This window comes from Pongo pygmaeus, chromosome 3 (assembly GCF_028885625.2).
Source record: "Pongo pygmaeus isolate AG05252 chromosome 3, NHGRI_mPonPyg2-v2.0_pri, whole genome shotgun sequence".
In the NCBI taxonomy this organism is placed as follows: domain Eukaryota; kingdom Metazoa; phylum Chordata; class Mammalia; order Primates; family Hominidae; genus Pongo; species Pongo pygmaeus.
The window spans coordinates 25,855,734-25,878,780 of NC_072376.2; the positions used below are offsets into that span (position 1 = coordinate 25,855,734).

Below are 23,047 nucleotides of genomic sequence, written 5' to 3' on the forward strand. Positions count from 1 at the left end.
CATCTAATAATAAAAATGTTCACTTTTTATCTTTCTACTTTAATAGTTTCAACTGTAAAAATTTTTCAAGTAAATAGTTTTTGGAAGTTGTACTTGAATGATTTGGAGGATACTTGATGTCATGAAAGTTTAAATCTTCTAGCAAGATCTTCTGGTGTTTAAAATATATCATTGACTCAGCCTCTGCCTATTCACATTTATGGTCATTTAAATAGGCTACAGTTTATACACCCAAGGGGAAAGCATTTGCTAACAATGATGCAAAATGTTTGATATAGAATTTATTTATACTATTTTAGAAAACTATTTTAAACATCCCCAAAAACTTTACCAGCAACCACTTATTTAGAACCAGTATACAAAAATAATCACAAATCATCCCTAAGGAACTCTAGTTAGTACTTTGCCATTTCAGTTTTAGTTACTATATTTCTTTAAAATTATAATACTTATCTCTTTTCAACATTGTTACAGATCTTTAATGATAGGCTGTCATTAAAAAGGAAACCAAAAGATAGTAATTTATTTAAAAATTTACTCAGAACTCTTCTCTAATTTAAAATACCTTCTGCTCTTCTATTTATGCAGATTAATGAAGTTTTATTGTAGGTGTATAGTATATTATGGTGTCATAAATTCCTACAGTATAGTCTTTCATGGGTTTAAAAGATAATTAGCTAAATTTATTTTTATGGAAGAACCAAATAGGAAAGGATGCTTAAAATTAAAAATTAAGTCATGTAGGATCTTTTTTACATAAAATCTCTAATGGACTAAAGCTTTTCCATTTCATAGCTATATAAAGGAATTCAACATAAACAACTGTGATATCTTGAATAAAAACTAATTGTAAATTTCTTTTATATTGCATATATTCGTAGAAACGTGCTTATTTTAAAATTCTTTTTTCATTTATTCACTGGAAATTTTCATTAATAATTACTGAATCCATAACATCTTCAGATTCAGGTTATAAGTTTTCACATATCAATATCTAAGAATTGGAGGAAAAAATATGCATCATTTTTTAAAAATAAAGAAGTTCCAAACCTTAGTCTTAGATTTATAATAATACCATATATTTGTACCACACTGTTGTTTCTTAGGTTGTTATTGCAATTAGAGCATGAGTTACTATTTGTAAATATATGAAATATCCTAATTTGGGCTGTTTTTATAAGTAGCAATTTATTTAATAATAAAATAAGTTTTAAAAATTAGTCTTGAAATAGACATACCTGTCTTTTTTAAATTTTATATACAATACATATTGTATATACATTTTTCTATATATATACAAGTATTTATTTTTATATGAATTTAGATATTTACCCCCAAAAGTGATTTCTCTTTTGCCCTTCAGAAAAAATAAAAATTCTCACTTGCAATGCTCATTTTTAATGACTTATTTATCAGTAATACTGTGCATTGCCCTTTATCCCAGAAAATTGAACTTTTGTGTTTGAAAGAATTTAAAATATTTTACTATTTTTCCTTTTACTTTGTCAAAAAGAAGAGAGCTCAACTGGCCCACTGACTTCCTTGCTTACTTAGTGCTTACTGCCCTCAGAGCATTACCAACAGGTTATAGAGCCCCAGAAATTCTTACTTGTCCAATACATATTGTTTGAAATTACCCTGTAAGGCATTCTTTGTTAAAATTAATATTTAGGTAACGCAGTTGTATCTATCTGCATTATAAATTTATCTCTATGCTGCCTAAAATACTTAAGGCTTGAAAAGATGGAAAGCATGACCACCTTTGTCCATGTAGAATAATCACATGCTCAGGTAGGTCGCCAATCCAAAATTAGGACTTTCTGACATTCGACTGTGGGATGTCTGGTTGAGTTGACCCAGCTGTGCTTAATTGCGACAAACTGGGGGCACTCAATTCTACATTCGTTAGAGAAATAAATCCTTTCTGCCTAAGGATTGTTTTCAGTTGATGAATATATATGGGGATATAGCGATAAAGACCAGTAGTATACAGCTATTACTCAAAATCTTTACTTTCAAATTGAATTAATTGAAAACCATGATTCTAAAAGTCATAAATCATCTATTTTACTTACCTGACTTCCAAAATTAAACATTTTGAAATGTGGCCTGAATCCTTTGTGAGAGAAAGTAAAAATAAGCTGCCTGGTTGTTATTTTCTTATTACTTCAATTAAAAAAAGGAGAGATTTGACTTATGTAGTTTTTATAAGTTACTTGGAACTTTTCATATTTCTGTATAATTCCATAATGTCATTCTTAGGCATCTGTTAAATTGGGATTATAATAGTTTGTAATATATTCCTTTCTTTGTAATATTTAATGGCTGTTTGAACTTTACATATATTCCCCTCTCAAAATGAAAAAAAGTAGTATGATTTTAAACTTGTCTGTGAGTGTATATGATTACTATAAAATAGTGATTTATTATGACATATTTTATAAATTTATCTTAACATTTTAGTAGTTCTGCAGTATTATAAATTAATTTTTTTCTTTCAGTTGCACCACTTTGTTTTCTATACCATGAACCTTCCAAGTTATATCAGATATTCCGTGAGATGTATGTGCGTTTTTTCTTCAGACTCCATTCCATCTCTTCTCATCCTTCTGTAAGTTCATAAGAAAAACTCGATCAAATTAGGTTGGACTGTAATCTATTCTTTCTTTCCGTTAAGAAAAAGTCTTCTACTCAAATTCTAACGCAACAAATTTTAATTTGTGATGTCAAGCAATGTGTTTTTATTGCAAAAATGACAGAGAAGATGAAATTGATATTTAAATATTTTGGTAATAATTTAAACAGAAAAAGTCTCTTGTCAACTAAATTTAAATGATTTTTTCTTTTACATATTAAAAAAATTAGAATGTCTGTATTATTATTCTTAGCAAAGATGCCTACCTTCTTTTCTGATTTCTTATCTATGAAATGAAGTAAATAATATATTATCTCTAGTGCCATAGAAAAGTCTACAAAGCACTCAGTGTAGTTAGTGCTTGGCTTCTCACAGGTGTTCAGTAAATAAATGGCCGTTGTTGTTATAATTATCATCATCATTCTTCTTTGTTAATGAAAATCAAATATTGATTTGTCACTTGTTTGCCAATTTCATATTTGGCTAATTATCAGTTATAATAGTACATATTTTCTTTGTATTCAATAAAATGATCCTTTGGCCTACAATATAAGAATCAAGGAAAAGCATATATTTAGGAGTTGAACATTTTAATCTGTTTTATTTTGGCTGTTCCTTTATCATATCTTTTTTTTTCCGTTCCCATAAACCTGACTAAGAGCAGTATTTATTTTATTTCAGTTATGCTTTTTTTCCCCCTTTGGACCTGCTGTGGGTAACATGACTGCTACTCCAGGTGAAACATTCAATTGGAATATATGTCAGGGCTACTAAATTTCCCCAAAGAGGCAACTATATTATTGCTATGAAATTAAATAGCTGTTCTTTATCCCCCCATTGTAAGCGTATATATTCCTATTTCACCTTCCTCCATCTCCAGTTTTGCTCTCATACATTGCTAGTGAAAGTTGGCAAATCACAGAATTCCAGGATGTTACAGATAAACAAATGAAGCAACACCAGTTATCTTGGGTTTCTTGTCTCTAAGAGAACTTCATTTTGTTCTTATCTTACTTTAATATTTAATCTGGAATAATCAGAAATATGACCAAGAATTAAGATTAATAATTCTTTTCTAATATTCAATTCTAAGTATCATATTTCTACACTCATATTCTATGCCATTTTATGCTTCAGAGTTTAAAAACCTGGCTGCATAGTACACACCCATGGTGTTCTCCCTGTGCAGAGCACTGAAGCCTGGCACTGGGCAACTCTGGGTATTTCTTGTCTATCTCTATGCTGGTGGCCCTGGGTATTCTTTTTCAGCAAATTGATTGAGCCAGGCCTGCCTCTGTCCTTTTTTATTTTTTTGATTCAGTGGAGTAAAAACTTACAGGCAGTCACCTCCTTTTTTGGCTTGCAGCCAGACTGAACTATTTGGAACCATGACAGTCTTTTTTTCTTTAGAAACGCAAAAAGAGGATTAATACTTCCTTACAAAGATAAACTCTGAGGAATGCTAAGCTGCAAGAAAGACTTTATTCAGAATTGTCAAATAATAAACATACTTGAAAAACTATCTGCTTAAATTGGTTTTGTACTTTACAAATAATGCCCTTTTAAAAACAGTAGATTTTAGTTTTAAAAAATATGTGTATACTAAGTAATCAAACATTCTTGTTCAATAACTTCTGATGCAAATTTAAAGCAGCTAGCTGCTAGTCTTTTCCTGGGGGTAGATTTCAAAGAAAGAGTGAGAAAAGCAGGCAGTATTTTCCCTAGTGAGTGAGGCTGGAGGGGAAGGGACATATGGAGGGAGAGTGAAGGTGGCTATATAGCACTAGGAAATAACTGGAAACTGGAATGCATTCAGATAAAAACTAATTTTGCTGGGGCTGAGTAATAATACGTGGCTTGCAAAGTAATAAGTTTTCTGTAAGGTGATGTTTTCCTTGGACTCTCCAAATATTACATACTGGTTTATGTGGGGAGCATATTGTGTAAAAAGGGAGGCTCCTTAGCATATCTGTATGTGTGAGTATACATAAAGAGGATAAAGTTTATCTCTAAACACAATGTTAGAGATCCATTAATACATTTCCTGTTTTTGACTCTTAAACAGTATAAAGAAAAATTATGTTGATAGTTTCTCATTTTCCATTTGAATAATTTGTTGGCATAGTTAATTTTTAAATATTAAAATATCTATTTCTCTTATGATTCATTATTGTATCCAGGGTATTGTGTCACTCTGTCTGCTGTTTGAAACTCTTCTTCAAACTTATCTTCCCCAACTCTTTTATCATCTACGAGAAATTGGGGCTCAACCGTGAGTACTTTTCTCTCCTAATTGAAGAATAGATAGTTTCACAGAAAGCTCTTTTTTCCTCATTGCAGAGCACTTGCAAATATGTAATTTTTCAGAGAAATTAAGCTAACAGTTTTCCTAATAAAACTATAATTATCAAGTAGTAAATTGTAATAACATTGTGCCAAAAATTCTTGAAACAATTGCCAAAATCCTAATAAAGTCTTATTTACCAGGATTTTTGTGTCTGGTACAAGAATCACCAAAATGAACCAATTTCTATTCATAATGAAAGGTGTCAGCCAAAACTGAAGCAAACATTTGTGGAAACAAATACTACCTGAGAAACATGATCATACTAAACTTAATTCAATATAGGCCACATTTATCAGAGAATAACCTATGAAAACTATAAAAGTTAAAGTTGGCTGTCTTTTGTGAAAGGAAAGCAAATCAGGTACCTATCAATGGTTGTGCACTGTGATTTCTCCTTCCTAAAATTTGAGTTTTGTTCATTGGTCTCAGTATGACTTATAAGTGAATATGTATAGTATCTCTGGACTTCAAGATTATTGGTTCTATCTCTCTCTTTTAAAAAAAAAATGTCTAAAGCAAGAGAGATTTCCAAATGGTTTATCAATGTTTTCTTCCTGTCTTCTCTGTGCAGCTATTTTCTCCTATTAAGGAGGGCATATTTGAAAAAAGTATTAACTCCTTGAGGCCACAAAAGAAGGTAGTGGGAGATAGAATAGTATAGTATTTGTCTTCTCCACTCTTGAATCCGTAGCAAATAGATAGCTCAGTGGGTGGAAATTTAATCCAGACTCAAATTCCATTTCTGTTAAGCTTTGTAATCCTGGTGAAGTTTTTTAATTTATCAAAGCCTCAATTTCTTTACGTTAATATAATTCAGTTTGTTTATCTTAAAAATCAAGAGAATTAGTACCTTGCAGAGTTGTTTCAAGATTGAATGATTATAAAGATGGAGATAGCAATCAAGATGGAGATAGAGATAGGTAGATATATAATCTCCTTTTTATAAAGTACCATTGAATTTCAGACATCTTAGAGATGGCCTTTATAAAATAATACCTCATATCATCCATTGATAATACTGAGTTGAGTAGATACCCTTTCCTTTATAGCCATTAAAAAACAAAATTCTATTCATGATTCAGAAATATTTTACATTGAGCATAAGACTTTTATTCTTGTAGTAAATTGACTTCTTTTTGCTATTGTGAAATGACACCATTGGAGTATAAGTAGGGTGTTCTTTACTAGGATGAAGACATTTAGTTCATTACTAGAAACTGAAATAATATTTTTTTCTAGCCTGTTTGTATACTTTACTCATTAAAAGAAATAAATTTATTTCAATGACATGATAAACATTAAAATTCCTATATAGGAAAACTCTAAAAATTCTAATTGTCAAGGTAGAAATCAATTTTTTAAAAACTGAAGCTTTTGGAAGGTTTTTTAATTTTGAATTTAATTTCTTTAATGGATATAGGACTACTTGGGTTATCTATTTCTTTTTGAATAACCTTCAGTAGTTTATGTCTTTTACTAGGTTATCATATTTATAAACAGAAAGTTATTCATAATATTCTCTATGCTTAGTCTTTTTAATATTTATAGGGTTAGTAGTGACATCATCTTTGTCATTCCTGAGATTAGTAATTGTGTTATCTCCCATTTTTTCTTGATTATTCTGGCTACAGGTTTATCAATTTTATTCATCTTTGAAAGAATCAGTTTTTTGTACCATTGATTCTTTTTCTCTGTTGTTTTTCTACTTTAATTCTATTTATTTTTACTCTTATATTTATTATTTTCTTCTTTTTGCTTGCATTAGATTTATTTTGCTCTTGTCTTTCTGCTTGTTTAAGGTAGAAGTTAGACCATTGATTTGGGACCTTTCTTTTTTTCTAATATAAGCACTAATGTCACAGATTTCCCTCAAATTACCTATTTACCTCCACCTAACAAATTTTGATATGTTATATTTTCATTTTTATTTAATTAGAAATGTTTCATAATTTCTCCTGTGGTTTCCTCTTTGAATATGGGTTATGTAAAAGTACATTGTTTAATTTCTAAATATTTGGAAAGCTATCTTTCTGGCGTTTATTTCTGTTTTAATTCTGTTGCAGTTAAACAGCATGCTTCACATGATTTCAGTTGTTTTAAAAGTGTTGAAGTTTGTTTTTTGATCCAGAACATGATCTGTCTTGGTCCATGTGCACCTGAAAAAAATTTATATTTTGCAAGTATCAGGCAGAATGTCATATAAATGTCAAGGAAATCAAGTTTGTTAATAATGATGTTCAAACCTTGTATACACTTACTAATTTTCTGTCTACTTTTCCTATTAATTGTTGAAAGAGGAATGTGAACAGCTCTAATTATAATTGTGTATTTTGTCTATGTCTTCCTTTAGTGCTGTATTTGTCGTTTTCTTCACGTATTTTGATGCTTTGTTTTTAGGAGAATTGATCACTTTATCATTATATAATGTCCTGTTTTATTCCTAGTAATAAATCTACTATGTCTGATATTAATATAGCCATTCCAGCTTTCTTTTGATTATAATTGCATGATACATTCTTTTCTATTCTTTTACTTAACATATTGATTATCAATATCTTTTTTTAAGTGGGTTTCTTGTCGAAAGTTGGGTCTTCCTATGTGGCAGTCTGTTTCTTAATCGGTGTGTTTATACCATTTATAGTTAATGAAATTGATATTATTGAATTGGAATCAACTATATTGCTAAATTTTTTTAGTTGTTCCATGTTCTCTTTATTCCTTTTTTCTCATTCTCTGCCTACTTTTGAACTGAACATTTTTTATGCCATTTTATCTCCACTATTAGATTTTTATACTTTTAAAGTATGTTTTTGATAGGTGCCATGAGGTTTACAATATACTTCTTTTTTTTTTTTTTTTTTTTTGAGCTGGAGTCTCACTCTGTCGCCCAGGCTGGAGTGCAGTGATGCGATCTTGGCTCACTGCAACCTCACCTCCCTGGTTCAGGCAATTCCCCTGCCTCAGCCTCCCAAGTAGCTGGGATTACAGGTGCATGCCACCATGCGCAGCTAATTTTTTTTTTGTATTTTTAGTAGAGACGGGGTTTCACCATGTTGGCCAGACTGGTCTTGGACTCCTGACCTCAGGCAATCTGCCTGCCTTGGCCTCCCAAAGTCCTGGGATTACAGGTGTGAGCCACCGCACCCAGCCAATATACTTCTTTAATTAATCACATTCTACCTTCAAATAAACTTCAGGCCTAGATGGCTTCACTGGCAAATTCTACCAAGCACTTCAGGAAGAAGTGATATCAATTCTTATTTTTCTGTGGCTACTGTCAAGATTTTTGTTTTCAGTTCTCACCACTTTCATTATGATATATCTAGGCATAGATTTCTTTGGATTTATCCTCTTGGGTGTTTGCTAAGCTTGAATTTATAAGTTTATGTCTTTTGCCAAATTTGGCAGTTTTGACCCGTTATTCCTTTAAATATTTTTTTCTGCACCATACTCATTCTTCTTTTCTTCTGGCAATCCAATGACACAAATGTTGAAACTTTTGATATAAAAGAAAAAAAGAAGATGAAGAAAAATAAGGTTTGTTATTTTCTCACAGGTCCATGCAGGTCTATTTTTTTTTTTTTTCCATAGAGACAGGTTCTTGCTTTGTTGCTCAGGCTGGTCTCAAACTCCTGGCTTCAAGTATTCCTCCTGCCTCAGCCTCCCAAAGCACTGAGATTACAGCCATCACCACACACAGCCCTTCACTTTTTCTTAATCCTTTTTCTGTATGGTGTAGATTGGACATTTTCTACTGATCTATAGTCAAATTCTCTGGCTCTTTCCTCCATCATTTTCATTTTACTATTGGATCCTATCTAGTGAGATGTTTTTGTGTGGTTTTTTGGTTATTGTATTTTTCAGTTCTACAATTTTCATCTGGTTCTTCTTCATACAAAACATATTGAACTGTACACTAATAAGGGTAATTTCTACTATACTGTAGTGTCCCCTTATCTGTGGGAGATACATTCCAAGACCCCCAGTGGATGCCTGAAACTGTGGATAGTACTGAGCCCTGTATATACACCATGATGTTTTTCCCTATATATGAATAACTATGATAAAGTTCAATTTATAATTAGGCACAGCAAGAGATTTACAATAACTAATAATAAAATAGAACAATTATAACAATATGCAAGCATCACTACTCTTACTCTTTGGGGCCATTATTAAGTTAAAAAAAAAAAAAGGGTTACTTGAATACAGGCGCTGTGATACCAGGACAGTCAACCTGATAACCAATGTGGCTTCTAAGTGACTAACATGTGGGTAACATGTACAGCATAGATACACTGGACAAAGGGATGATTCATATCTGGAGTGGGACCGTGCGAACTTTCACCAGGCTACTCAGAACAGCACACAATTTAAAATTTATGGATTATTTCTGGAATTTTTCATTTAATATTTTTGGACTGTTGGTGACCACAGTTGGCTATGGGTAACTGAAACCACAGAAAGTGAAACCGTAGGAGGACAACTATACATAAATTATAGTACAATAAGCTTTATTTCTAAAAAGCTATGCTGTGTTATTTCTATATTGGTGGGTGGGGATGTGTGGCACTATTCCCCAAATATGACACTATGAGAATTTGAGTAAAATGAAGCGAGCTGAAGTTAATAATTTTGACTTTAAATTCGAATGTATTTTGTAAGTTATTAAAATATCCAGTGGCCCAAAGTTTCTTTTGTATATATAAAGAGATATTCTAAAACCACCCAAAAAGCTTAGTCAATACTAGTGCCTACATGTCCTTTGTTATATTAGAACAATAGTTATGCAGTATTGAGGAATTTCTGAAACTTGAGGATCTTTTTCAGTCTTAAGATAATTAATACAATGACACCAACCAAGGCAACCTCTGGGTCCTTTTCTGTCTTTTAAGAGAATAGCACAGATGTTTATTGACAAAATATGATAATTCCAGCAAACAGTTTGGCTAGCACCTGTCAGGGACAGTCAAGTGATATTAGATGCTAATAGATAATACAGAAATGTGAAGAACTGGTTGATCTCTTAAGGCACCAGAGCCAAAGAGTTCATTTCCTGATTTCAGAGATAAATTGTTATTGTAACATAACCTAGTTATAAGTAGTAAGATCTCATACATCTTAGAATTGTTTCAGCAAAATGGAATTTAATTGAATTTTCTGGCTGATCTTTCAGAGTTCTATAACCTCCTAACTAAAATGAAGGGTTTGAAATCAGAAATCTATTTCTAATGTCTCATAGCTTTAAAACTATTTTTGTCCTTGTACTCATACTTGTTATTTTATTTTATTCATCCTATATAGCCATTTGACTGAAATGTAGAAAATAATTTATTAAATTGAGAAAATATGCAGGCATTGAACAATCTTTCAAGTATTTTGAATAAAAATTCAAATTATTATGGATTGCCTGCAATTGTTAAGACTATCAGAAGGTCAGCTCATTGATAGCTAAGTAGTATACACTCTGAAAAACGGAATGTAGAAGTGAGTTTTATAAAGGCTGACCTCTAGAATAAAAGAGGACCCAGCATGTGTAATTCTTCCTCTTAATACTTTAAGACCACTAATTTGAGGACTTACAGTTTCTCACCACTGCACTCTTGCAGCTTTCAAGAAAGTACTTAAGTTTTAAATGCCCAGGTGATTTCTAAGACTCTTGAAGGAGTTACCTTAACAATAGAATTGGTTGGGTTCTTCTGATACTCCATTTTCGTGAGAAAAAATTTCAGTGGTACATTAATTTTTATTTTTCCTTGCTTATAGACTTCGCATATCATTTAAGTGGATGGTTCGAGCTTTCTCTGGATACTTAGCTACAGATCAGCTCTTGCTTTTATGGGATAGAATCCTAGGATACAACTCTCTGGAAATTCTCGCTGGTAAGAGTAAATGCTTGTTTGTAGAACACATGCTGTTTCTATAATAAGGCCCCTTTTCTTCCTAACATTCACCATCTGTAACTGGAATTTATTTGTCACTTCTAATTCATGAACAATTAATAGATATATCCGGCTTTGAAGATAAGTACCAACAAAAACTGCAGTCTTGATACTTTTATGTAACTGCACAATACCAGCCTACTTCTAGTCTTTCTTCCCAGCTCCCAGGAAAGTTCATTTTCCCTTCCCTTTCCCTCTCCCCTTTTAGTCCAGCTAGGTCTCACTATCTCCCAGCACCTATGAGGTCTGTGCAGCAGAGTGTAGATATACTTCCCTTCTAGTCTGGACTCCCCTGGCTACCTTAGCAGTCTGTTCTATGCCCCATCTCAACACCTAAGATCCAAACTGAGGCTAAGCCTCCCTACATGGCTGAAACCTCAGCTCTTCTGTGTCTGTTTATAAATGAAGTTAAAACCTTTTCCTTTTTGCTAACAGTCTCTGACTTCCTCCCTGTTGGCTGAGTTTTCCCTTTTATTCTCTCAGGCCAAAAACTATTTCATCTTTTTTTCAAAGCCACAGATTTATCTTTTATTTAATAATTAAGCAGTTCTTACAACAGATGTATGCCCAAGGCAATTATATGATTACAAAGAGGGCATATATTTCTTATTAATTATATTATTTTGCTTCCCTTGTGCACAATAGACTTAATTATTTTATTAATGAGATTACCAGGAAATTCAAATAATAATTACAATGTTTTCACAATAGATAGGGATCAGAAAAGTTGGCACAATGTTTCCATACCTTACATTGATAGCATTATAAAATCACCTCTCTGGGCTGCTGTGGAAATAAAGCTTAGTTGAAGAAGAATATGATAGGAAGATTCTCTAGGTACCATATTAACATATTCGGGTTTTTTTTTTTTTTTTTTTTTTTTGAGACACTCTCACTCTGTGGCCCAAGCTGGGCTATAGTGGCACGATCTCGGCTCACTGCAACATCCACCTCCTGGGTTAAAGCAAGTCTCCTTCCTCAGCCTCCTGAATAGCTGAGATTACAGGCGCCTGCCACCACACTCAGGTAATTTTTGTATTTTTAGTAGAGACGGGGTTTTGCCATGTTGGCCAGGTTGGTCTGAAACTCCTGACCTCAAGTGATCCACCCGCCTCGGCCTCCCAGAGTGCTGGGATTACAGGTGTGAGCCTCCAGGCCCAGCCTTAACATATTCTTGAATGCTGAGAAGTCTATAGTTATAGTTACTGGGTAGCATATGTCCCTGGGTGGCAATTACCCTGCTATAATCAGAGATATCACTGATTAATGTTTTTAGCCACTTCTAGTATTCTTCTCTCTCAATTTTTTTAAAAACCTATATAAATATGAGTTAGGAAATAATGGTCTGCCCTCATTTCTTTTGGCTGAATGGCAGTAACATATATAATCTAGCAAGAGAAGGAATCCGCAAGGGTGTTGAGTATAACTTTTTCTAAACATTGTTCACAAGCCTTTCTTATCCTCTGTTGGGACACTTCAGTATTGGGCAATCCCTGCCTTACCTGGTGGCCCATTTCATTTCTGGATAATATGGCTCGTTACATGTACCCCTATTAAACCAAGGGTAATTATCATGTTTTCTCTACTCTCACATTTTCGCCTCTCCCCAAAGTCTTCTATTTTCCAAGCTAAGTAGCCTTGTTTTCTACTGTCATTTCTCAAGTGAGAGAATTGTAGACTTTTAACCAAATGTCTGTCCTCTGAGTGTGCCAGAAAATTTGAAGAGTACTGTGTATAGCTTTCGGTATCATTTTAAAGAGACATTAAAGCATGTTAAAAAGGAGGGTTCAGTATAAGAAAATACTTTCTAATAATTAGGACTTTCAAAAAGTAGAATGGGTTCTTTAACTGTTATGTGAAGGATCAAGAGGTTTCATACCTTGAAAGAAATGTTGAATTAGAAAAACTTCAAGCCCTCTTTCAATTTAAATTCTCTCATTCTGTGCTTTATCATCCATTAGCAAACTGAAGGAAAAGAGAAATAAATGTATGTTGAATACTGTATTTGCTCTAAGCCAGGCACTCTTCTCTGAGCTCAATAATTAATAAAAAGGTTACTGAAGGATAGATAGAAATGTAGTCTGCATTATTGCTTCCACCCATTTTCCCTGAGTGCTTTAAAAAAATCTACAGGGAAGAATTCTGGAACATCTAGAAATGGAACTAGACTGAAGGAAGCTCCTCTACCATGGAATTCAGATAAAGAACCACAGGGTAGATAATTTCATGTAAATGTATACAAATTAGTTTTGATTATTTCATATACTTTTGGTATGAGTATTTTGGAACCACCTTTTTGATCAAGTGGGTTACTATGTAGTCTTGAGAAATATTTTCATAAATGTCACTGGCTTTAATTGTGAATTAATTAGAGCCTTTTGAAGAACAGTTTAAAGCAAAGTTTTCTTAATGTTCTTGATAGAATTGCTTAGAATTAAAGTAATAAGACCAAAAGAAAATATTAGAGCCTCTATATTTCATATGAAGCATAATTTCAGTTGAAAATATCCCAAAGTGTAGACCTTTCCTCCCTGGCAAACAAACCTGTTCTGTGGAAGGGCTGGGCAAACCAAACATGAGGCAGATGGAAAGGAACTTCTGTGATGTGACACCAAGATAAATAAAGGTTATGAGCGCATAAGCATTTTGGATGCTGAGGTCAATTAGTGAACTGCTCTTTTTTTCCCCTTCTTATCTACCTTTGGAGAAACAGTTTCCCACTATGTAAAACTCTTTCCTGCTGGAGCAGAAATTTGGCCAGCCTGTCAAGCTTTCAGCAACTATGTTCAATTATATACATAAAAGGAAGTAGTAATCATACTCTTTAACTGCTAAAATGCCTGCACTATATAAAATATGATTCCAGATATTAGGAATCTGTAAAAAATTGCTGGTCTACAGAAATAGTTTTCTTTGATATTCTTGTAAACATGAAACTCAGTGACTTTAAAGCATTCATGTTTTCTCCATTTCAGTTAAGGAGTAAATCCTTTGTTGCAGATCTCTTGTATCTACTGTTACATATTCACTAACTCCAGCTGACTTGACTTTTAAAATTTTACCATTCTCATCTTTTTCTCCAGAATTTTTCTGTCTAACGAGTTCTAATGCTTTTTTGCCTGACTGTCCAAAATCTCTAGTCCCCTAGAAAAGTGCCTGTGCTTCCCAGTCACTGGTTGTGCTTGGCCTTTATCTGGGGAAATTAAGAGGCCTGGCTGCTGACTTCTGTTCCTCAGGCACAATGACCAGGACCACTGTAGCAGCATCCTTCATGCCATCTCTGGAAAGCCATTCTGATAGACAGCAGAGCCAATGATTTTTAGGAAAGCACACAGATTTTCATGTCAGAGATGAGTAGTTGCTGCTTACTTTCAGTCTCAATAGTATCTTCACATAGTGGTTAGAAGCACAACTCCAGAGCCAAGGTTGAGTATTGGCTTTACTATTTTCTACCTGGGTGCCTCTGAACGTGTCACCCCACTTACTATGCCTCACTCTCTATATTAGTAAAATGGGCTATTAATAGTATTTAACTCACAGAATTGGTATGAGAATGACTTATTCTCTTTGTAAAAATGTATTTTAAAAAATATATGTGTTTGCATTAGGTATGCAGTATACCTAGGAACCAGTCTTCCAAATGATTTTGATATTTCTTTTTCTTTTTTCTTTTTTTTTTTTTTGAGACAAGGTCTTGCTATGTTACCCAGGCTAGAGCACGGTGGCACAATCATAGCCCACTACAGCCTAGAACTCCTGGGCTCAAGCAATCCTCTGCCTCAGCCTCCCGAGTAGCTGGGACTACAGGAATGCACCACCGTGGCTGGCTTATTTTTTAAATTTTTTGTAGAGACCAGGGTCTTGCTTTGCTTTCCAGTCTGGTCTTCAACTCCTGGGCTCACACAATCCTCCTGTCTCAGCCTCCCAAAGCACTGGGATTGCAGGCATGAGTCATTGTGCCCAGTATTTTGAATATTTCTTACCATTAATTTCCTAAACTTCAATGACTTGTTGGGTAGAGAATCCACTACCATCACTCGTGATGGAGAGAAAAGGAGATAAGTCAAGAGTTAGCTCCAAGCAGTACCATCTCCTTATCAGGGTCACCTGCCTTTCAAATGGGTCCTTCTGTTGTTTATGACTCACTCCCTCACATGGAGTTTTATGGTAGGTTATATAAGTTTTGCATGTTAGCATTACTCTTTTTCCATGTGCGCTATGTTTAATGGAAACAATAATCCAAATGCTGTTTTTAATTTTTTTTTAAGAGACGGGTTTTTGCCATGTTGCCCAGGCTGTCAAACTCCTGAGCTCAAGACTCCTGCATCAGCTTCCCAGTTAGCTGGGACTACAGGTGTGCACCACCATGCCTGGTCTCCAGTGTTGTTTTCTACTTAATGTATATTACTGACCTTTAAGTTGTCCTGTAATGTTTGGATTTTTTTGAAGTTTCACTTCTTTTTTCCTGTAGCCAACATTAAATTAAATGTCAGGATCAATCCCACAGCAGCCCTCCCTACAGATATATCCATTTGTGACACTCTAAGAAAGTCAGTGGTGTGTATAAAAATGTAACAAAAAATTATAAAAATATTTTTTAAGAAAAGACTTTAAAGCCATGTTTCTATCAGGACACCTCCTTGGTACATATGAAACATAATCTATTTAAAAATTCAGCCTCCATATAACATTTCAGAAGCCTGTCTACTACATTAGTAAGAAATACCTGCACCAAAATAAACCTTAATCAGTAAGACAGTCATTAGGCCAGGCATAGTGGCTCACCCGTGTAATCCCAGCACTTTGGGAGGGTGAGGCAGGACGATTACTTGAGCACAGGAATTCAAGACCAGCCTAGGCAACATAGTAAGACACCATCTCTACCAAAAAACCAAAACCAAAACAAAAAAACAAAAAAAACCTCATTAGCTCTTCATGCCATTTTAAAACGGTTTAAGTTGTAGGTCTGAAAGAAATAACTTATAAAATGGCTTTTTTTTAAGAACACTGAATTTTCCTTTTTCTCAAAACTGTGGTATTCAGTTTGTCTGGCCATCAGGCACTGTCCTCTAGAGCAGACAATTTCCGTTCATCGCAAGACCTTAACTCAGAATGCGGGGGTGTGGTCGGTTGTGTAAAGCGCTAGTTCTGAGTTTCCGTGCAGTGGATTTTGGGCATAGCATAGCAGTAACCGTGCCGGGCTGATGAGAAGGCCAGCAGTTGAAGTAGTGTGCATTCTTTTCCAGTGCTGGCAGCTGCCGTGTTTGCTTTCCGAGCAGTGAACCTGATGGAGGTGACATCATTGGCTGCAGCTGAAGTAAGGATAAGTTTCACTCAGATGGGATGGAAATAGTTTCTGAGAGATTGCCAGGCTGTCATTTTAGTGTCTGTTGCATAGGACACGCATTACTTGTAGCCAGATTTTTTAACTCGGTTAAAACCTGTTAAGTTCTGAGCTAATAATACTTAAGGATTCAAATTTCTTTAATTACTTGAGAAAAGTCTTCTTATGAAGGAGTAATAAACAAGATTATTATAGGAAACCATTATAACCATATGGGAAACCAGATACCTGGTAATTTTAATGGAAACAATTGGGGTTTATGTTGCATTTTTTTATTGTTCATGTCCATGCATTATTTTCACAGAAGAAAAACCACTTGAGAGAATTAAAGAGCATGTATTTGGATGATATAGTGAAGATACATGGGCTTTTTTGGTTATTTTAAATTGTGAGTTAATTATTTAAAGCTGATTTCTTTTCAGTGGTATAATTTATACCTGAAATATGGTTCAATTAAATAGTGCTTACTGTATTATTCTATTTGTTATCTTTCACAGAAATATAAATTTTTCCTTAAAATAGCTGCCTGCATTTTTGTTTAAAGGGAAGAGGATGTTTATGCATCTTGCAACTGAATAAACATTAGTTCCATCTCAAAATGATTTCCTGCAGTCAGTTACTCCTTACACTAGAATAACAGGACTAGGATTCATAATGTATGCTTATTTATAGAAGCAAGTTGAAATGTTAAACCTGTTATAAACTCATGCTACCTTGTATATTTGAAGAAGACTGAGGCTAACATCCAGGTTATTTTCTACAGCACATTTTAGCATTTTGCACATGTACTAACATTAAGATATTCTGAAAAGAGAAGGAAAGTTGTAGCTTTAGTACTAAGATTTAGGACAAATCCGAAGAAGGAGCTTAGTGTCAAAATTACATTGTAATTATGTTTACCTTATTTCATAGACTTCGCTTTGCTATTAATAATTCTTTTTATTTTTTGTTTCAGGCAGTTCTTGCTGACCTTTCTACTTTAAAAGTTATGCCTCTTCTTCAAATTTTTCTGTTTGCTACTGTCACCTGATCTTCACAGTCACTGACAACACATCTAGTTTTTCATTAGAAACAAATCATGAACTATGCAAACTCTGCATAAAACCAAAATGAAACTTTGCATATAAGCCAATAAAGATCATGTTCCCTCTTCAGTTAAACCTAAGTAGTTTCTCACTTTTTGAAACAATAACTCTGCACCAAATATTGCATCGCATGCTGCTGATTTTCAAGAGAGAAGCAATAAACACAACTTCTGCTAAATTGAGCATTATATATATAATATTATAATATATATATAATCCTGACTTATAAATGGCATGTAATAATATATGCAATAAGAACTAAAGATAGTGTAATAAACTTCAAGAGGTAATGTAGCTTCCTGGATAATTCTTTTATGTCAGTTTATAAATTTATCTCTAGATAATGTATTGTTTTGTCCCATAAATTGCTCCTCACTAAGAGCCAGGCGTGGGGTAGGGTGTGAGAACACTTGAAAAAGATAATGTTTTTAAGTAGGAATTCAAAAGTTGCTTAAATGATGTTTTAAGCAACTTTTTACACCCCAGGGATTTTCTACATTTCTCTCCATTTTATTTCTCTCTTTAAACATCTCTACTGGGGAAGGTCGAATGCAATTGTCTCCATCTGACAATATTTTATGCTTGACTCTCTGAAAGTCAGAAAATTATAGGTGATCCCTTTTCACTTCTCAACCTTCCTTCTCTTGCTTAGAAGACTTGACATTGCCGAGGCTTGTTGCCAGCTTCTGTTACTTTGTAACTATACAAGGAAGACACCCAAGAGAATGAGGAGTCAAAACCACATTCACTTTTGCTGAGCTTGATTTAACAAGATTTACTTCTAGGGCAGAGCAGCTGAGAGAGATTAAAAGTAGGTAGTAGGCATTCATTCTAAACTGCAGACATTATGCAAGGCATCAGCCTTATTTTGGGCTTTATTATAAGTGAAGGGTCTTATTTTGTATTACTTCCTAAAGACCTACCATTTCTGTAATAGGGAATAATAGTATGTGGGGGAAAAAGTCCAAAAACTATTGTCCTTTGATTTTAGTTTCAAATTTAAGATGCTGTTCACTTCACTAAAACTGTAAATCAGTAGACTGATACTCTTATTGATTGCCTAGAATTTTATTAAGTTTTACCCAAATGTATTTTATGAGTCTTTTATTTTGGCAGTATATATTAGGAAAAACGCTTGTTGATTTACTAAGAGCTGAATAATAATTTATTCCATGATTGATTCTTAATAAACCCCATTTTATTGCTTTTGAAGGTGATGCAGTTTGCTTTGCCATTCTTTGTTTGCAAATGCACATTAATTGACAGGACAAGCACACACCCATGACTATTATCTACTCTGAGAAAATGGCTAAATATTAGGAAGAGAGTGAGTTTTAAATGATCTGGTTCACATGCATTCAGATATGCCCATCTTTGGCTTTTTTCTTTAGGAGAATATGCATTAGCTTTTTTAAAAGAGGCAACGTAATAGTCTAGTACACTAGACTGGAGAATTCTGGTCCTCAGATGAGGAAATTTTGGTCCTCCTGTAAATCCCTAGATAATGTAAGCTTTCTTATCTGTAATTGGGGTTGAGGGGCTGGCAATAAATGGTAGGAACTTATTGTATCTTCTCCGTTTACCTTACAGGTAGGTAAGGACCTGTAGGACCAAATGAGAAAATACTATATTTGAAAGTAATTTTTTAAACTGCAAAGCACCAAGCAAATGAAGGATATTGTTGGTACTTAGTTTGTATATGACATTTTAAGGTCAAGCGGTAGAAGATGATATATGAAGAATGCACAACTTCATTAGCATTTCTATCATTTAACCTGATAGTTTAAGACTATGTCTGTAAAGATAAATGGACCATGCCATAGCAGATCCTTTCATTTGAAACAGGTGGCTCTAGGCAGTAGATCCGAATCTGAATCCCAATGCCAGACCTGGTTGACAACCACCCACTTTGCTGCTTCTGAAGAACCCTCTCTGCCAAGCTGTGCTCTTGGCTGCTTGTTAAAACACTGCACTGAGAGTCATCGGGCTGCCTTACCCATGCTATTTTTTTTTTTTTTTTTTTTTGACGCAGTCTGGCTCTGTCACCCAGGCTGGAGTGCAGTGATGCGATCTCGGCTCACTGCAACCTCCACCTCCTGGGTTCAAGTGATTCTCCTGCCTCAGCCTCCCAAGTAGCTGGGACTACAGGCATGTGCCATAACACCTGGCTAATTTTTTGTATTTTTAGTAGAGACAGGTTTTCACCATGTTGGCCAGCCAGGTCTCAAACTCCTCACCTCAAGTGATCCACCCACCTCAGCCTCCCAAAGTGCTGGGATTACAGGCGTGAGTGACCACACTGGACCTGTCCGCTCCATCTTTAACCACGCCTCCTTAGGCTCCCTCATTTGGCTTTCTTCCTCTTGCATCCTCCTGTGCCATCTCCTCCCAACCCATGCACCCCCTTCACATCTGCTCTGCCAGTGATTACAAAGATTGGAGTGAACAGTGATACATTGGCATTGATGTAGCCTAATAGGCAAATTATATTTGGTTCTTCAGGATGTCAGTTCACCCACTAATGTGATATATTATGACTTTATAGTATGGAAGAGTTTATTGAATAATGGTTTTGTTGAGAATGCTTTGGTAAGGCAGTGTTCTGGCTAATTGAAATTTCCAGCTTGTCTTAACTTCACAACACCCCACACTCAGCATGTGCTCTCTTCTCCTATTTTGCAGGGAAAATAGAGGCCATTAAGCTTGAGTTGTCTCAGCCTTCTACTTCAGAATTTAGCTTTTTCTCTCCCCCCAGATTTATCTCCTTCCTTCTTGCATTAGGAAGTGTCTAGTCTAGTCTAGTCCTATAGTTCTCTGAATGCAGATTTGATTGTGCCATTTCTGTGCTTGAAAAACTCAACAACTTCTCATTTCTTAAAGGATAAAGGCTAGGCTCTGTAGCATAACAGGAAAAATTCTTCACCGCTTGGTCTTTTGATTCCTATGTTCCCGCAATGATCCATTATCCTGTACTTCAGCCTCACCAGGTTCCATGCTGATTCTCAACCATATATAGCTGTTTATTTTGTCTCCACCAAAATCTTCTCCATTTCTCAAGGCCTCCCCCAAAAATTTTTCTCTGTTGTGAAGATACCATGGAGCCTATAAGTTAAATTACTTATGCCCTTCTCCTTGTTCTCATAAAACTGTTCATCACTCATATGATGCTTATGGTATTAAGTGATAGCTTTTTGGATATGTGTTCTGATTTTGTCACTTTATTCTCAAGGCAGTTTTCATTGCCTTGTCTGTCCTAAATGTGGAAGATGCAAGCAGAAATTTGTCCATATATGTCTGTATCCCTTGACCTACTCAGAAATTGTTGGGATCTGTTTTCTATAAATCAATTTCTCCTTTGTATCTAGTCTTCCTTCTTCCACAAATGCTCTGATTTTTCTTTAGTGATCTACCCCTTCCCCATGTGCATCAGGTGAGGCTGACTTGCATCCCCAGGACCTCTGGGTCCTAGCCAAGTAGTCACATGTACTGTTCCTCTGGCCATGGGGATTGCTTCAGGACCAGTGCAAAATCGAGACCAATGAGAGCTAGTGAAACTTAATTGGGAAGCTTTGGTTTAATCTTTCAGGGAAGCTGGATATGAAAATGAAAGAATGTAGGGTGTGTAGCTGCTGCAGTCTAGGAATGGAGAGAAGGAAAAGCTGCTCTTTTGGCCTTGTTGATCCCCAGATCGTGCTGCACCAGTCTACCTCTGGACTATTTTTTTACAAGACCCAAAGCGTTTTCTTTGCGACAGAAAGGATCCGAACTGATGGCAGTTATTTTCCTTTTAGGTGATGCACAGTAATAAGGAGTATCATTATTTGGTATAGAACCCCTGTCTACACACTGCTCAAACTAGAGTAGTATATTTTAACTTCTTCTAATCAAGACACAACCATGACCTTACAAGGATAAATTGTATATTTCAGACCTACTGAACCACTCGAAGTACCTAATACAAGGTACATATTTTGCCTTTGGCCCTTTGCCCTTACAGCTTCCTCTGCTTAGAATGCCTTCTTTTCCCTCTTTACCTAACTCTTACTTGTACATCAAAACACACCTCAGGTGTTGCATCATCAGGGAAGACTGCTTCTCTTATGAATCCTTAACCCCTACATATACATAAGATGTGTTATAATCAAGTTAGCTTGTCTTTCACTCCCACTAGACTGTGACTCCTTGAGGACAAAACTGGATTCTTTTTCAGCCATATATCTCTAGAATCTAGCATTGTGTTTGCCCCATAATAGACTTTAGTAAATATTTATTGAATGAACGAATGATGTCATCTATTCTAATTCACTCATTTACTGATAAAGGAATTTGTGGAGTTGCCTTTGGAAGTCCAAAAGGAAAGAATATTTTCAGAGGAAAAAATGAAATGGTTCAGTCACTCTTTTTTTTTCATTTAAGTTAACTTGATTAAGTATAATTTATGTACAATAAAGTTATATGTATATTTTATGTAAAATAAAATGCATTTTAAGTGTACAGTTCTATAAGGCTTAACAAATGTATATACCCATGTCACCAACACCACATCAAAATATAGAACATATCCATCACCCAAAATAGTTCCTTTTGTGCCCCTCTCCATCCAATCCCCCATACACGCATTCACTCCAACCACTCATCTGCTTCTGTCCCTAAAGATTAGATTCATCTTTTCTAGAGTTTCACGTAAATGGAATAATCCATACGTACTTTTTTGTGTCTGGCTTCTTTTGCTCAGCATGTTTTGAGATTCATCCATATTGTGTGATAGTAGTTCATTCCTTTTTACTACTGCCTAGGATTTCATTGTATGAGTATTTCACAATTTGTTTATTTACCATTGTTAATGTACATTCATGTTGTTTTCAGTTTGGGTGTATTATGGATACATCTACTATAAACATTTGTGCACAAGCCTTCATGTGGACATATATCTTCATTTATCTGGGGTAAATACCTTAGGAGTAGGATTTCTGGGTTATGTGTAAGCACATGTTTAACTTAGAAGGAGGCCTCCAAACTCTTCTGAAGTGGTTCTACTGTTTTATGTTGCCACCAACAGTATATGAGTTCCAGTGTTTCCCAATCCTTACTACCAACACTTGGTGTTGTCATATTAGTCATTCTAATAAGTAGTTATAATTTGTATTTTCCTAATGATATTGATCGTATTTTCATACTTATTTTCCATTTATACATATTCTTTTGTAAAGTATCTGTTTAAATCTTTTGTCCATTTTAAATCAATGATCTTACTAAGTTATAGGGTAGGTGTGGTGGCTCACACCTATAATCCCAGCACTTTGGGAGGCCAAGGCAGGAAGATGGCTTGAGCCCAGGAGTTCAAGACCAGCTTGGGCAACATGGTAAAACCATGTCCCTACAAAAAATACAAAAAAAATTAGCCAGGCATGGTGGTGCACACCTGTAGTTTCAGCTACTGGTGGGAGTGCTGGGGATGCTGAAGTGGGAGGATCGCTTGAGGTTGGAGGTTAAGGCTGCAGTGAGCTGTGATCCCGCCACTGCGTTCCAGCCTGGATGACAGAGGGAGACCTTGTGTCAAAACAAACAAAGTTGTAAAGAGTCTTTATTCTGGATGCAGCATATGGTTTGCAAAAATTTCTCCAAGCCTATAGGATAGTTAATTTGCTTAACCATGAGATAGTTAATATTCTTAACTGTCTTTTAAAGAGAAAA

At 34.8% G+C, this 23,047-nt stretch overlaps 1 protein-coding gene across 9 annotated transcripts in view; it reads left to right on the top strand.

The window, feature by feature from the left end:
- TBC1D19 (TBC1 domain family member 19) overlaps window positions 1–23,047 on the top strand; it is a 207,103-nt gene that overhangs the window by 160,926 nt on the left and 23,130 nt on the right. For 4 of the 9 annotated variants that reach the window (XM_063663586.1, XM_063663584.1, XM_063663585.1 and 1 more), the window contains 4 exons: window positions 2,502–2,611; window positions 4,816–4,907; window positions 10,749–10,864; window positions 16,171–16,241. In XM_063663586.1, coding sequence (XP_063519656.1) covers window positions 2,502–2,611; window positions 4,816–4,907; window positions 10,749–10,864; window positions 16,171–16,241 — 389 coding nt within the window. Of the gene's footprint in view, window positions 1–2,501; window positions 2,612–3,316; window positions 4,777–4,815; window positions 4,908–10,748; window positions 10,865–16,170; window positions 16,242–17,223; window positions 17,429–23,047 lie in introns of those variants that run through there. The other 5 variants (XM_054485276.2, XM_063663587.1, XM_063663588.1 and 2 more) reach the window with 3 other exon arrangements.